Here is a 16,362-nt window from a genome sequence, read left to right as displayed (position 1 = left end):
GGCCACAACATTCATTTACACTCTGTGTGTTTTCACTTGGATACAACATCCAGCTCTGTTGAATGCAAAGAACAAAAGAAAAGCAGCCTATTGAAACAGGATGCTGATGATAATTACAGTTTTACTCAGCTCAGTGTCGGCACAAGAACAAATGTACAAGGGGGCACCAAATTACTGGCAATTGGCAATGTAGTTGTGAAAAAGGAAACATGCTGTCCAGGAAAAAACATAAAAAAAGATCACAACAATTGTATATTCTTATCACTTTCCCAATAATCTGAGTAAAATACAAGGGGCACTGCAGAGGGCATTCCTGTATGTTTTAAGACCATCTTACCAGGCAAAATGAAATTCTTCCAAATTAGGGGAACACCATTTCCTCTCTATTTTTTGTGAAGTTTGCTTTAATTTGCGGGTTTGGGGGTTATACCACGGCGCTAACCTCATCTGTTTTTTATCTTCTTTGTTAGAGGTGGAGAGTTATGTAGATAAAATTCTATATGCAATTTTATATCATTATTTTCTAATCTTAATTGAACGTCCACGTACATGCTTTGTTTTCTTTTGAGAGTTCAGTTCACAGTGGATGGAAGTTGCTCAGTTATGATGGATCTGGTACAATTGTATAATTTACTCACTTGATAGGCCATAAAAAGTCTGTACCTTGTTCCTTTGAAATGGATTCCATTTGCAAACTGTTTTAAATAAATAAAAATCCAAATTTGAAAAAATATCAAACAGCTATAGAAACTTCCACACTCTTGAAGCATAATACATTTCTTTACTGTTAATGTCTGCTTAGTCAAAAGCTTGATATTCACCTGCTGGACTTGTATATAAAATCAGTAGCTCCTAAAGATATCACCAGTTTTTGTCATAGTAATTCCATCAGTTCCACCACAGTACTGTATGGATATTTCGCGTGTGCAAAACACACATCCAGAGAAGGGGGGTTGTGCTTTTCAACACTTGTCAGCTCTGCTAATCAATTTCATGGGGGAATATTGGTCTACATGTTGTTTAGCTCAGCACTGTTATAACCTCCAAAGCTCTTTTAAGTCCTAGTAGAGATCCCAAACAAAACATGTGTATGCTAAAATACTGAAGCTTGGGGAAATGTGCATAAAATGATCCTCACCCTGGGCCTTTATAAATTAGTCTTTGCAAAGTTTTCAGCATTTAACAGCACGCTATGGATCTTTTGTCTCTTTACCAGGTTCCCAATGTTGAATATGTCAACCCCTAGTGAGCTGAAGTCTCCCTGCGTGACTCGCAATGGCATGGTCAAGCTGCCCCCCAGCCAGCCCAACGGTCTAGGCAGTGCGAGTATCACCAAGGGGACACCTGCTGCCAAGAACCGCCTGTGCCAGTCCTCCTCAGTACCCTCCATCCTGCCACCTCCACCATCATCTCTTCCTTACCACCACCATCATCACCTGGATGGCCCTGGAATGACCAAATCAGCAGCCCCTCTTTTGGCCTCTGACCTGGAGCCTGAAATGCCTCTGGTGGGCTTGAAGCCATCCATTCGTCAGCTTCCCCCTCTCACTCTACCCAAACCCATGCTGCTTGAGCGCCAGCTTGTGCTGGATGAGAAGCTACTCAACCGATTGCTCTGGTACTTCACCACAGCTGAAAAATGTGTCTTGGCGCAGGTATGCAAGACATGGCGCAAGGTGCTGTACCAACCCAAGTTCTGGGAGGGTGTAACACCCATCCTGCATGCAAAGGAGTTGTATACCCTGTTGCCCAGTGGGGAGAAGGAGTTTGTCAGTCTGCAGGCCTTTGCCTTACGTGGTTTCCAGTCATTCTGCTTAGTGGGTGTGTCAGACCTGGACATTTGTGAGTTCATTGACAACTACCCACTGTCCAAAAAAGGTGTTCGCTCAGTCAGCCTCAAGAGGTCCACCATCACAGATGCCGGTTTGGAGGTGAGTCAGGATGTGTTTATTGGAATTTATTGGATGAGAATTTTCCCAAATCTTCAAGATGAAGTGGCACATTGCAAGACCAATATGCTATGTTTATTTATGGAAAGAGCTGTGAAAATATTGGTATTTTTTCCGTTTTACTTACAGTTGACCTTATTTTAGTAAGGAGTCTTCTGATCTGTTCCTGTTTTAATTTATTGTTGATACAACCTCAACACTTCCTACATGTTTATGTGTTGTCCTGATAAATTCAGAATTATCTGTTTTATCATAGCACTATCCATTTACATGTCATACAGTACATATATATGTCACTTTGCTGTTCTGAGTTTCTCTTGTTAATACATATGCTATTTTCATACATTTATTATTTCCATTTGCTTCAAGTTTGCCTTTTTTGTTTTCAATGGTAAGGTACTATTCTGGAACTCATGTCCTGCACTGATACTTCTACTGCATCAATCAATTCTATTTGTCACATGTAATCATACAAGGTACAATCACAGTGAAATGTAATAGAGGAAGTATAACATAGACATTACATAAATACAGGAAGTGTTGAACGTCATTAACTAGAACCAAATTGGGTAAAAAAAAAAAAGTGATGAGAAGTAATTAGGGAATGAAAACAGTTAAAAGAGAAAGTGAGACCAGTGAGACCAGAGTGGTGAGTATTACATGACTCTCTAATTATGAGCCATTGAAGTACAGTTAATTTCACCCCTCCTCAGTGTTTATTAATTTTTTACCCTTATTAGTGGCCGTATTTGAGACTCATTATTGAATACTGGCTATTATTTTCAGTACTCCAGGTCAGTGCCATCACTAGTGCTATCATATTCCACTGCTAGGAAGAACAGAATAATAATGCTTCCAGAGTATTTCTCAGATGACAGTTCATACCTGCTAGGCTCGGATGCTATTCTGGGATGAGTGGATGGTTGCTATGGAGAAAACTGGAATTGTTGGCTACATGTGGACTTTCCTCTTGTGGGTGCTGATTTGTGCTTTACCATTTTATTGCACCTTAAAATAGAGAATTCCAATAAAAAGGTTTTAGCTTGACAGCACAATATTGTAGAATAAGTGTATGTGCTCTGAGAATTTGGAGACCCAAAGTGTTTAATATAAATGTGCATTATGAAATAATACTTAATGTTGCTTTTAGTGAGTTTATTGCAACCAATTATTATTTAATTCCATCAAATTTAATTTTATTTTTGTAATAACAGTTTTGTTTTTTGTTTTTTTTTCATGATGCCAAGTCTTTGTCTGTCCATTGAGACAAATAGGTGAGAGCTACAGTAGTAATGTGACTGTTACTTTGGTCGGAATGAGTCAAACTTGGTTGTGTGATAAATGACAGTATAAAAACAGATATTAAAGAAATAGGAGTGAAGGAAAAATCCTAGTGTTTTCAGATGTTTTGACACTTATGTTTAACATACTCTGATACCATAACACAAACAAGGGATATTTATGTTGCTTTATGTCCAAAGATACCATACACACTTCCTCATACCAATACCCACTGAAAAGGTCCATTGTCAGTGACTCCCAAAATGACTGTTGAAGCATACCAGTGACAAGTGAAGGCCTACCGCACTGTCGTGGTACTGGACCTTCATTGTATTGCACCTTCATCATACTGGACGCTCATCATCATATGATTAATGTTGTCAAATGATCACTGTTTGCTTAGGTTTGGGCACCAAAGCTACTTGGTTAGCTTTAGGCAAAAGAAAAAAAACAAACTATTGGTTAGGTTTAAGAAAAGATCATGGTTTTGGTTAAAGTAAGTATTGGACTGTTATGTATGTGACATATCTTAAATTACATTACGTAAGTTCAAAATAGGTCAGTGTTGAATTTTGATGTATACTCAATTGAAAATAGCAAAGACACTCTATTTAATGTTTTACCTCATCAGCTTCATTGATTTTTGTAGATATCTATATTTTGTCTGAATCTGATGCCAGCAACAAGTTGGGACAGGGACTACAAAAGACTGGTAAAGTTGTCGAATGCTCCAAAAACACCTGTTTGGAACACTCCACATGTAAGCAGGTCATTGGTAATAGGTGATAATATCATGATTGGGTATGAAAGGGGCATCCTTGAACATCTCAGATGTTCACAAACAAGGGTTGGGGTGAGGTTCACCACTTTGTGAAACACATAGTTCTACAAAGGATACTGACAAATGGGTTCAGGAAGGCTTTGTAAAACACAGTTACCACAGTTTGGTAAACACAATCCATTTGCAATTGATTACACTGTGTTTTCATTTACATTTTAAGGTAATGTATGTAAGATGTAAGGACATTAAATTAAATAGTTACTAATACACAGTATTTGTCAGCAGTTAAAATGTCTATGTATTAGTATTTTGTGTTATTACAACTGTATTTGACTATATTGTCATGAATTATATGTGTATACAGCTGCTCACACTTATAGGTGTCTGCAGGAGGAATTGCAGTTGTTGAGGGGAGAGGGGTGCAAAGCAAATAGAAGTGTTAAATTCAGCATAATTTACATTGATGGCACTGATGGTGTAACCACTGAGTCATGTCATACTCAAGATTCTGCTCTCACTGTATCTTCTCCAATAGAAACATTATTTTAATGATTTCCAAATTACAACCCCAATTCCAAAAGTTGGAACACTGTGTAAAATATAAATAAATCAGAATATGATAATTTACTAATATATATATATATATATATATTTTAGTATTTAAGCGAAGTAAAGACATTGAATGTTCAAAATGACAAACTTTATTGTTTTTTGTAAATACACAGTCATTCTGAATTTGATGCCAGTAATACATTTATTGGGTTATAGTGTCATCATTGAGTATTCAATTCAATTCACTTCAATTCAATTTGTAAAGTGCGAAATCACAACAGAAGTTGTCTCAGGACGCTTTCCATATAGAACTAGTACAGGCCAAGCTCTTTTATCTACAGAGACCCACAATTCTCTCATGAGCAAGCACTTGGTGACAGTGGCGAGGAAGAACTTTCTTTTAACAGGCAGAAACCTCAGACAGAACCAGGCTCTGGGTGGGCGGCCATCTGCCTCGACTGATTGGGTATATGAAAACATGAAATGCTCAGCCATTCACAAGGAAGGATGGGGCGGGGTTCATCACTTTGTGAAAAACTGCATGGGTAATTAGTCCAACAATTTAAAAATGTTTCTCAACACACAATTGCAAGGCATTTAGAAATTTCACCGTCTACAATCCATAATGCAATCAAAAGATTCAGAGAATCCAGAGAAATTTCTGCATGCGCGGGGCAAGGCTGAATACCAAAAATGATTGCCTGTGATCTTCGATCCCTCAGGCGGCACTGCATAAAAAAGTGACATGATTGTATAAAGATATTGCCACAATGGTTGAGGAACACTTTGGAAAACCGCTGTTTGTTGCTGCATCTACAAATGGCTGTTAAGACTCTACAAAGCAAAGGGACATATCAACAACATCCAGAAATACTGCCCATTTCCCGAGGCCAGAGCTCATCTGGGATTTGTCTCGTATTACAGTAAATATTTAGCCCAGGGCAGATTCATCAAGAGAACTGTGATGCTGGTAATATTATTATAAATAAAAACTTTATATCATGTAGAAAGTCACAATTGTGCATTCTTTGGGATGAAATGAAGATGCATGACCATAGAAACACAGGAAGCAGAATAAACGTAGTTGGAAAATTGGTAGTGTAGGGTTCCCTTCAATCCTTTCATGTTAATGGAAACACTATACAAAAGAAAAGGCTTAGATGCCTTCTTCAGTTCAGTGGAAGAAGAAGGGGCACAAGGAAGCATCTGATTCTCTGGATTCATCTATTACAATGTTGTTCTTGTTTTCCACATAGTGGAAAAGTGTGCTGTGGTCTGACGAGTCCACATTTCAAATTGTTTTAAGAAATCATGGACTTAATTTTCTCTGGGCTAAAGAGGAAAGGGACCATCCAAATTGTTGCCAATGCAAAGTTCAAAAGCTAGCATCTGTGATTGTTTGGGGGTGTGTTAGTGCCCATGGCATTGGTAACTTGCACATAATTGGCATAATTGTACAGTTTTCAATTGAATATAGGTCTAAAAGGATTTGCACATCATTGCTTCCTGTATTTATATACATTTTAGACAATGTAACAATTTTTGGAATCTGGGTTATATTTACATTCTTTGATTGATGTTAACCTACCCTTATTTCAACACTGAGTTTTTATTTCAAATAAAGTTAACCAGAAAAGGGAGGGATTTACCAAAAAAAAAAAGAAGTAAAATTAATACAAATAAACTTAACAAAAGCTGCAATTAACTTTTTTATTGTGAAAGAAGTGGGAGTATATAACATTTAATAATAATAATAATAATAATAATAATAATAATAATAATAATAATAATAATAATAATAATAACGTTCATGTATTTATTATGTTTTTCACAATGTCCTATTTGTTTTATATCGAACACATTTGATCTTTTCAGTTATACAGTGCCTGTAGCTGATATGTCTATAGATTTTTACCCCCAATGTGACATTTAGTGAAACTCAAAGGTAGTTAATTTCACTGGGAATTAAGAATGCAAGGGCCAACCTTTAGGGACAGCCCATCCTATAGAGCTGGCCCAATAGACATATGCCATTTCACTGGTACTTGTACTATCACTAATGGCCACAAATTGTTAAGACACACAGGTATGATGACTCATTAGATAGATAATTGATCAAACACCACTGTAAAAACTGTAGTTAAAGAATAATACTGTGCAAGTGTAATCTATCTATTCCTTCAGTTTGGGTAGTCCTCAAAGCCAGAATTCTGGTGCTTTTCTGTTTTCTCTGTGTGTGTGTGTGTGTGTGTGTGTGTGTGTGTGTGTGTGCCTGTGTGTGCCTGTGTGTGTGTGTTTTTCTAATGTTTTTCTAGTCAGCAATCGTGTATCTCCTCTTTATCTCTCTGTACATTTCACCAGCTACATCAGTGAGTTAGACTGGTGGCCTTTATGTTGCAGGTCATGTTGGAGCAAATGCAAGGCCTGATGCACCTTGAACTGTCAGGCTGCAACGATTTTACAGAGGCCGGCCTGTGGTCCAGTCTGAATGCTCGGCTAACTTCCCTCAGTGTCAGTGACTGCATCAATGTGGCAGATGATGCCATTGCTGCTATCTCACAGCTCCTGCCCAACCTATCAGAGTTGAGTCTGCAGGCCTACCATGTCACTGACACAGCCATGGCTTATTTCACAGCCAAACAGGTAGGATGTCAAAACAAAAGAAAGGAGCTTGTATTTTACAATCTACATTCACTCACCTTAACTGTCATTGTGGATCTCAAATATTCTAGTATCTTAGCAATGAATAAATGACTGATCAATGATAAATAAAGTAAATGTGTGTAATGTGATAAGGGCAACTTATAGTGACAGTGTTACAGAGAATAACTGTATTATTAGGAAGGCCATCTGGTGATGATCAATCGGTTTGATGCAAGAGTATGTTTTTAAACTTTCATATGCCAAGTTTAATGAAGATGCTGAGGGTGGAAGTTTTCTGATTTTGGTACTGAGTCTGTATCCAGGGAAATTTTTTAACTCATATGTTTTGAGATTTTACAAACCCATGAAGTAGCTGGTTTGGCAATGAAAGAGAACGACATTGTCTGCAAAGCAATTTAGACACCCTCTCCACCCTCTTCATTCATTCATATGGCTATAGTGACTGGTTAGATTGTAAACAGTGTCACAAGCATATTCAATTTTTCAAGATTACCTTCCACCCACAGGGCTACACCACCCACACTCTACGACTTCACTCCTGCTGGGAGATCACCAATCATGGCGTGGTCAACATGGTGCACAGCCTTCCCAACCTGACTGCCCTCAGCCTCTCAGGCTGCTCCAAGATCACTGATGATGGTGTGGAGTTGGTTGCTGAGAATCTGCGTAAGCTCCGCAGCCTGGACTTGTCCTGGTGCCCTCGGATCACTGACATGGCCCTAGAGTACATTGCCTGTGACCTGCATAAACTGGAAGAACTGGTGCTGGACAGGTCAGTGTGTTTGTGATCCTGTGCTTTCATTATTCTGAAAAGCACATAGAAACTGATATGTGCAGAGTAGCATAGAGTTCCATGACTTTACTCAAGTCGACACAAACAGAAGTAAAATTCTTTTTAAAAGAATACTAAAATAAAATAGTAAATAATAAAATACAAACTTTTTCGATGAAAATAGTAATTGTGCACCTAAATGAGTGGCCAAATAAGCCATTACTTATTCTCGGCATTCTACACTCAAGATACATTCAAGTTTCAATATGATTTCAATATGATTTTATACACTTAGTGTCCTCTTTATGAAGTACACACGAACAGTCTAATGTAATGAAATACAACTCTTCTACCTTAAAGTCGTCTTTTATGATGCCCATAATGCTCATGCTTTGTTGACTCTGTAATAAAGAAGGTATATGTAATTAATTAATATGTTGTAGCATTCAGGTCATAGTTAATACTTCTAATATTACTACCCCATGTATGTAAATTAGATACACCTCTCATTGAAAAGTCCAGCACACCACCTTTAACTGTGATCTAAATGATACTTGAATACTTGAATTTACACATTTCCGACAATGTCACCAAAAACATTATGAGTTTCGTAAAGAGAGATGATGTGGTAGAACTGTTGTATTGGACTGCATTCGATTCTATAGATGTAACTAATAATAAGGCAGCACAGTGTCTATGTATGTGTTTGAAAGTAGAGTTTATATAGGTATGAGTGAGAGAAAAAATATATATGTGAAAGCAGAAGAATTGCATGAGTGGCCCAGAATTAATTATGGCTTGCATAACTCTTGATAAACTCAAGTGACTAACTTAGTGACTAACTAAATGTACAGTAGACGCTGGCTGTGACTCAGGAGGTAGAGCAGTCATCCACCTATCAGAAGGTTGATGCTTCGATCCCCGACCTTGGCAGTCCACATGCCGAAGTATCCTTGGGCAAGATACTGAACCCCAAAACTGCCCGCGATGCTGTGCCATAGGTGTGTGAGTGGATAACGCTTGTAATGAACACGTGACTTAGCTGTCGTATGAATTTGTGCGTGAACGATTGAATGCAGACTTGAGTTGTAATAGTACTTTGAGTAGTCTTCAGACTAGAAGAGTGCTATACAAATACAGCCCATTTGACATTTACCATTCTTTAGCAACAAGCCTGCAGGGTGTGAATGGGTTAATATGTGCAATGTTTATTGCTAATTAGGCTATGTCCACTTATTTGGTAAACTTCTCTAGTTCTGGATAGGACTCCCCATTTGCCCAGAACTGTCTGAATTCATTGTGCAGTAATGCCAGAAATTTCCTGTCCAACAGCATCCCAAAGGTCCTCTTTTAGACTATAATAATAATAATAATAATAATAAATTATTTATAGAAAACCTTTCAGAATCTTTATTACAAAGTACTACACAAAGGCAGCAAAATAGATCAGACAAGTCATAAAATCACCAGTTTTTCAAAGAAAAAAAACAACACCTATTTGGTTTAAAAAACAGTGCAGGAAAAGGTTAGAATAGGTTAGGAATTGAAAGAGAGTTGACAGAAAAATAAAACTCAGCAACGGCTTACCAATATGTATTTTTTAAGACAATGTATGTTTTAAGACAGGACTTAAAGGCAGTCACTCATTCAGCTGACCTGATTTTGTTGAGCAGATCTTGAGCCAGAATGAGCACAGTTTTCAGACAAAAGTTCACATTTATCGTGTTGGGTTTGGCCAAACCCCGTACAATAAACAGACATATGTTACAGAATAACCACCAACCATCAGGCATGTGAGAAGATAGTCAGAGGAGTCCAGCATGGCACTGAGGGACTGTTTTTACACCACTGTCTGGGATGTGTTGTGCAGTCCACATGGAGAGGACATTGGAGAGTAACAACTTGCATTACGGACTACATTAACCTTTGTGTGGAAAACACTGTGCCTACAAAGAAGGTACAGTGTTTCCCAAACAACAAACCCTGGGTGTCCCCAGAACTGAAAGCCCTACTGAACGAAAAGACAAGGGTCTTTCAATCAGGGGACAAAGATGAGCTGAGGAGGGTGCAGAGGGAGCTGAAACGGGAGATAACGAGAGGCAAGGACAGCTGCAGGAGGAAGCTGGAGAAGTGCCCCCAGGAGAGCGACGCCACACACTCACACAAGGGATTGGACATTGAGATCGTGGGGGATTACAAATACCTACGAATCCAACTCAACAACAAACTGGACTGGACAAATAACACAGTTTTCTCAACTGTGCAATAACACTATTTATTGTCCATTTTGGCAACTGTATTTTTATAAACTGTATATATTGTGCATAAACATAAACCCAGTTTTTCTCAAGCGAAATACTGTTTTTTCAAGTACAATAGTATTTCTCAAGTGCAAAACAATACATGTCATGTCAGTAGTTTTTCTCATACTAGCAGCTAGGGTTCTAAATTAACTTTTTTGATAACCAGCCAATGTGGCTGGTGACCTTCTAAAGTTACCAGCCAATCAGAATTTCCACTAGCCAAATTTTTTCCCGGTGAAAATAAGAGATTATGAGTGCCACTGAATACATTTGATCATTTTATTTACATTGTTGGCATGAAAAATGCACAGAAAGTACAACACATGAAACAAAATATACATAGAAAGTGCAAACATTTAATTTATACAAACAAAAAATGCTGTCATTTATTATTTTATAAAAGACATTTTTCCAGTAAGTATTTAGTATCATTACATTCCTAATAAAATGTATTTTTCCTTTCAACTTAAAGTGTTTCTACTTTCCTTCTTTAATAAGAAATATATATAAGTAACAACCATGACTTAAACACTTGCAAAAAATTGCATTGGTAATAAATTGAATTATGTATGTACAACTATAAAACACAAATAGTGCAGCAGTCAGTATTGCAGACTCCTTAGGCTCTCCTGATGACTTCGGGCACTCATGGTCCTTTACTGCCTCGACTTTAAAATTATTAGTCCCCACCACAAAATTATTCATCTTGTTTTTTTCTTTCGTGTACAGGCGGCAATCCTTAAAAAACATGACGGCATTTTCGTGATCAGACACAAGCCATTCACGACCTGTCAGCCATTTAGCGTTAAACTTTCTTTTCTTCGTTTCGCACGCTTTGTCGACATTCTCATCCCCTGCCTCCTTCCTCTTCTCGCCCCCAGACGTCTGTCCCAACCACCGCAGCATTTAGTTTAACTTTACTTTTTACTTTTAGCTAGCTCAGTCTCCTTTTTTACAGTTTATACGCCGCCGTTCATTCTTCTTCTTCTTCCGTGGTTTCTCGCGCCGGTTGCACTACAGACTGCAGTGTGCCTGCGCACAGCCAATGGGCGTCTTGTACGTCATCACGTAGCATTACGACAGTGTTCATGGGAAATGTAGGACGGACTGTCCGGGGGACAAATGACCAAGAACTGCAGAGCGACTCTGACTGACATGATTGCCTAATGCATTACCGGCCAAATTGGCTAGTAAGTTTTTATTTACACCCGCCAATATGAATTTTAACCCGCATTTGGCGGGTTGGCGGGTGTTAATTTAGAACCCTGCTAGCAACAGTACGTCTCTATGGCAGTAGGATTATTTGGCATTTACTACTTTTATAATCTGTAAAAACGCACATATACAAAGTTGTTTTTTTTTTTCTATTCTGTATCCTGGAAACTTTTGTTTTTATTTTTTGACCTCTTATCCCACTGTGCCTACTTTCTGTTAACCTGCTGGCTGCAACGACTAAATTTCTTATCTTGTCGTAATCAGTAAATATGGTGACTGCGGAGGCCATCAGCGTACACTAATCTAGAGCTGGGCAGTATGGCAAAAAGCAAACAAAAAACTTCATGCAATTAATGAATCAATATAAATCCTGCAGTGGGACATGTTGGAAAAATCCGATAATCCAGAGAGCCTGCTTGAGTGAGGGGTATGTCTCTGAGAGCCTTGCTCCTTGTTTTAGTTCTTTAGTTCTTTTTTGCTGTCTCTGTGACCAGAAACCTGCTATCAGGACAAAGAGAATATGGTAACATCAGTGAGCTGTACAGACTGTGAGTGATGGACTGGACTGATGGCAAGGATTGCACAACTTGAAAAGACTGAAACACTGCATCAAAGAGCAGCATCTATACATGTTGCTGAAAACTGACAGACTTTATATGGGATTACTTCAGCTGTGGAGCATCCTGGCACAGATTTGGCCAACACACTGCCCTGGATGTGTCCTAACACGACTGGTTCAGCTGTTGAGGCTCCCAATTTAGCCTCACCTAATGATGATTCTTACTTGCACAGCACCGGCAACAGACCGAGAGCATTCACTTCAGCCAGGACTTGCTCTGATGTTGTCTGCCGCAAAGGCAAATCCAGCAAGAAATGAAATACGAGGGCACCAGCACTCACCCCACCACTTGAACTATCACTGCAAAACAAGTACGAACCCCTGACTCTGAAGAAAAGTGTAATGATACTAACCATGTTGAGGCCAGGGAAAGTAATTACACTACACTAAGGCTGTCCGAAACCCAAGAAACAGACTGCGATGACTGCGAGGCCCAAGGCCAGGAGAAATATTACTTACTTATTAACTCCCCATCTGACAAGCCAAGGGCCAGAAATAATACAGGTAAACCCACACCTCATTAGCCAGACACCATTCTGATTGAAAACTCCATAAACAAGCATGTAAGAATGGCAAAGACTGAAAATCTCACCATGAATGACACATCTGTCAGAGATTTAACAGAGCTGCTGCCAGTTATCCTGGAATCCTGCAAAACAGGCTCTGAAGTCCTGAAAAATGACCTGAAAATGACTTTTGCCTGCTCCTGGAGAAACTGATTCAATCAACAAAAACATGTATTCATATCGGGCCCCATTCCAACCTTGGAATCTTTCAGCAGACTCCTCACCTTAAACACATGGCTGACATTGGGATGCCTCAATCATGGGATAAGGTTTATTGACAACTTCAACATCACTGGTTGCAGACATGCAAAATGTGCAAGATGGCGCTGTGTTAGATGACTGCCTATTGCAGTAGCTCCAGCTCTTAGCGGTAAGAAGAAGGGAGGAGGGATTGCCCTGTTGTGAATGAGAAGTGGTGTTACCGAACATGTTACTGTCAAGGAACGTTTCTGTAACCCGGACATTGAGCTGCTAGCTTTGGGGATGCGGCCTTATTATTTGTCTCAGGAGTTCACGTCTGCCATCGTGATCACTGTTTACATCCCTCGGAAGGCTGAGAGGAAACAACGCGTAACGTCATCCACTCCACTGTAGCGGAGCTACAAACGCAGCAACCCTAATGTGTTTGTCGTCATTACTGGAGACTTTAAACACAATACTTTGGACAAAACTCATTGTCAACATTCCATCAATTTATAAACTGTCCCACCAGAGACAACACCACACTAGACCTACTGTATGCTAATGCAAAGGATGCATAGAGTGCAACAGCCCTTCCCCCCTTGGCAGAGCTGATCACAGTCTGGTGTTGTTAGCACCTCAGTATGTCCGTCTTGTCCTGTGTCCACACGAATAGTGAGGAGGTGGACTCAGGAGGCTAATGAGTCACTGCTGGACTGCTTTGAGAAAACAGACTGGAATGTGTTGTGTGAGCCACATGGGGAGGACATCAACAGCCTGACTGAATGTCACAGATCACAGATTCAAATTCTGTGAACGGACCATACTGCCAACCCGGACTGTATGCTGCTTTTCCAACAACGAGCCCTGGATCACCAGTGACCTGAAAGGTCTGCTAAATAGGAAGAAACAAGCTTTCAGGTCAGGGGACAAAAAGAACTGAGGAGTGTTCAGCATGAGCTGAGGGAGAAGCTGAGGCAGAGCAGAGAAACTCCAGCAAACTCCAGCAGAATAGAATGAAGGATGTGTGAGCAGGAATGAAGGAGATCATGGAGCTCAAGGCAAGAGACAGACCAGCAGTGGCAGCCTTGTGAGGGCCAATGAGCAAAACCACTTTTTCAACAGGTTTAGCTCACAGCCAGGAATGGCCTTCCATTCCCCCGCCCCCTGACACAGCAGCACTGTGAGGATCACTTTTTTTTATTTCTCCACTGTATTTAATACCATCCAGCTGCTGCTCCTGGGTGAGAAGCTGCGAGTGATGGGAGTTGACACACCCACGATCTCCTGGATTACTGATTACCTGACAGACAGTTCTGTCTGAGACCGTGGAAAGTAGGAGCACCACAGGTGAAATTCATCACTCCTTTTCTCTTCACTTTGTACACCTCAGGCTTCCAGTACAACTCCTCATTGCGCCACCTACAGAAGTTCTCAGATGACTCATTGGTGGTGGGGTGTATAAAAGAAGGGCAAGAGGAGGAATACAGAGCAGTGGTAAAGCAGGTGTTTGACAGTTGGCTCTAGAACACACAACAGCACAAACTGCTCTTAATAAAATCATCAGCGACCTCAGTAGAAATTTAGATGAAAATAAAAGTGCAGCATTTGATACGATTGACCATGATATCTTAATCAATCGTCAATCAATTGAACAGTTAATTGGTTTTTCTGACTGTGTTAAACTGGTTTAAAACACACATCAAAGGGAGGACATGTTTTGTCAGTCTTGAGATCATGTGCCTGCGAAACATGACATCTGTTTCGGGGTTGCAAAACTGAAATCCTACTAGTCGACTCTAAAAAGAAAGATAGAAATGGTATTTAATAATCTGGGGAAATTAACTCCCTGGATTAAATCTGAGGTTACAAGTCTTGGTGTCATCCTAGACTCAGATTTTAGTTTCAAGTCTCACATCAACAAAGTGACTAAAACTTCATTTTTTCACCATAGAAACCTAGCTAAAGTACAACCATTTCTGAACCAAAAAGATGCTGAAAAACTAATTCATGCCTTTATTTCAAGCCGACTTGATAACTGTAGCATACTGGCCTCCCGAAAAAAAACACAGACAGACTTCAGATCATTCAAAAATCTGTAGCTCTGCTATTAACCAGAACCAGGAGGAGAGAGTGCATTAGTCCATTTTTAGCTGCTCCGCACTCTGCACCTCCTGTAATATTAAATAGGATTAGATAGGACTTTATTGTTCCCACACCAAGCAAATTTAGTTGTTACAGCCAGCAAGTTCCTCAAAGCAAGCACAGTGGCATAAAGAGGTGAAAATAAAAATATAAAAGTATACCAGAATAGAAAAAAAACAACTATGTATATGTATAAAGAATCCTACTGCCATAAAAAATATTGTTGTTCGTATTATGAGAAAACTAACTACTGACATGACGTATTGTATTGCACTTGAAAAATACTATTGCACCTTAAAAAATACTATTTCACTTGAGAAATACTAGGTCTATGTATATGCACAATATATACAGTTTATAAAAATACAGTTGCCAATATGGATAATAAATAGTGTTAATGCACAGTTGAGAGAAATATACAACTTAGAAACTGCACCAGGTGAAATGGATGTATGTGAGCAGATATTAGCCTTTGAGCATATATTAGCACTGATAACAGTAATGCAAATCAAAAGCAGGTTTATGATGTAGAATTGAGATAGACAGCATCAACACAGTACTACGTTACATGATGCTAGAGTCAAACAGTCTGACAGATGTTGGGATGAAGGACCTGCTGTAGCGGTCTTTCTTACAGACTGCATGCAGCAGTCTGTTACTGAAGGAGCTGCTTAAGCCCCCAAATGTCTGATGCAGGTGGTGGGATTGGTTATCCATGATTGATGTCAGCATGACAAACATCCTCCTCTCACCCACCTCCTCGATGGTGTCCAGAGGGCAGTCCAGGACAGAGCCAGTTCTCCTGGCCAGTTTGTTAAATCTTTTCCTGTCCCTCTCAGAGCCATCAGCCCCAGCAGACCACTGTGTAGAAAACTGCAGATGCCACCACAGAGTCATAAAATGTTTTTAACAGTGTCCTATGTACTCTAAAGGACCTCAGTCTTCTTAGCAGGTGCAGATGATTTTGGTCCCTCCTGCACAGGGCATCTGTGTTATTTGTCCAGTCCAGTTTGTTGTTGAGGTGAACACCTAGGTATTTGTAATCCCCCACGATCTCAATGTCCAATCCCTGGATGTTCATGTTTGGTGTGGTCTGTGGTACATTTGTTTGGGAATCAATTACCATCTTCTTCGTCTTGCTGGCATTTATGTGCAGGTGGTTCAGTCCACACCAGTCAACAAAGTTGGTTACAACCTCCCTGTATTCCAATTCATTCCCCTGTGATAAGCGTCCAACAATGGCTGTATCATCGGAGAAAATCTGGATGTGGCTGCTGTCAGTGTTGTGTCTGAAGTCCGATGTGTAGAGGGTGAAGAGGAAAAGGGAGAGCAGTG

At 39.6% G+C, this 16,362-nt stretch overlaps 1 protein-coding gene across 1 annotated transcript in view; it reads left to right on the top strand.

The window, feature by feature from the left end:
- The window catches only part of fbxl16 (F-box and leucine-rich repeat protein 16), a 117,517-nt gene that overhangs the window by 89,620 nt on the left and 11,535 nt on the right, over positions 1-16,362 (top strand). Inside the window, exons 3-5 of the mRNA XM_076751843.1 lie at positions 1,217-1,931; positions 6,964-7,206; positions 7,734-7,999. Coding sequence (XP_076607958.1) covers positions 1,224-1,931; positions 6,964-7,206; positions 7,734-7,999 — 1,217 coding nt within the window. The 5' untranslated portion in view covers positions 1,217-1,223. The remainder of the gene's footprint in view (positions 1-1,216; positions 1,932-6,963; positions 7,207-7,733; positions 8,000-16,362) is intronic.

The sequence above is a fragment of the Chaetodon auriga genome, chromosome 16 (genome assembly GCF_051107435.1).
Source record: "Chaetodon auriga isolate fChaAug3 chromosome 16, fChaAug3.hap1, whole genome shotgun sequence".
Taxonomy (NCBI): Eukaryota; Metazoa; Chordata; class Actinopteri; order Chaetodontiformes; family Chaetodontidae; genus Chaetodon; species Chaetodon auriga.
Note: the sequence above shows the minus strand (reverse complement) of the source record. Positions and strands in the feature narration are given on the sequence as shown.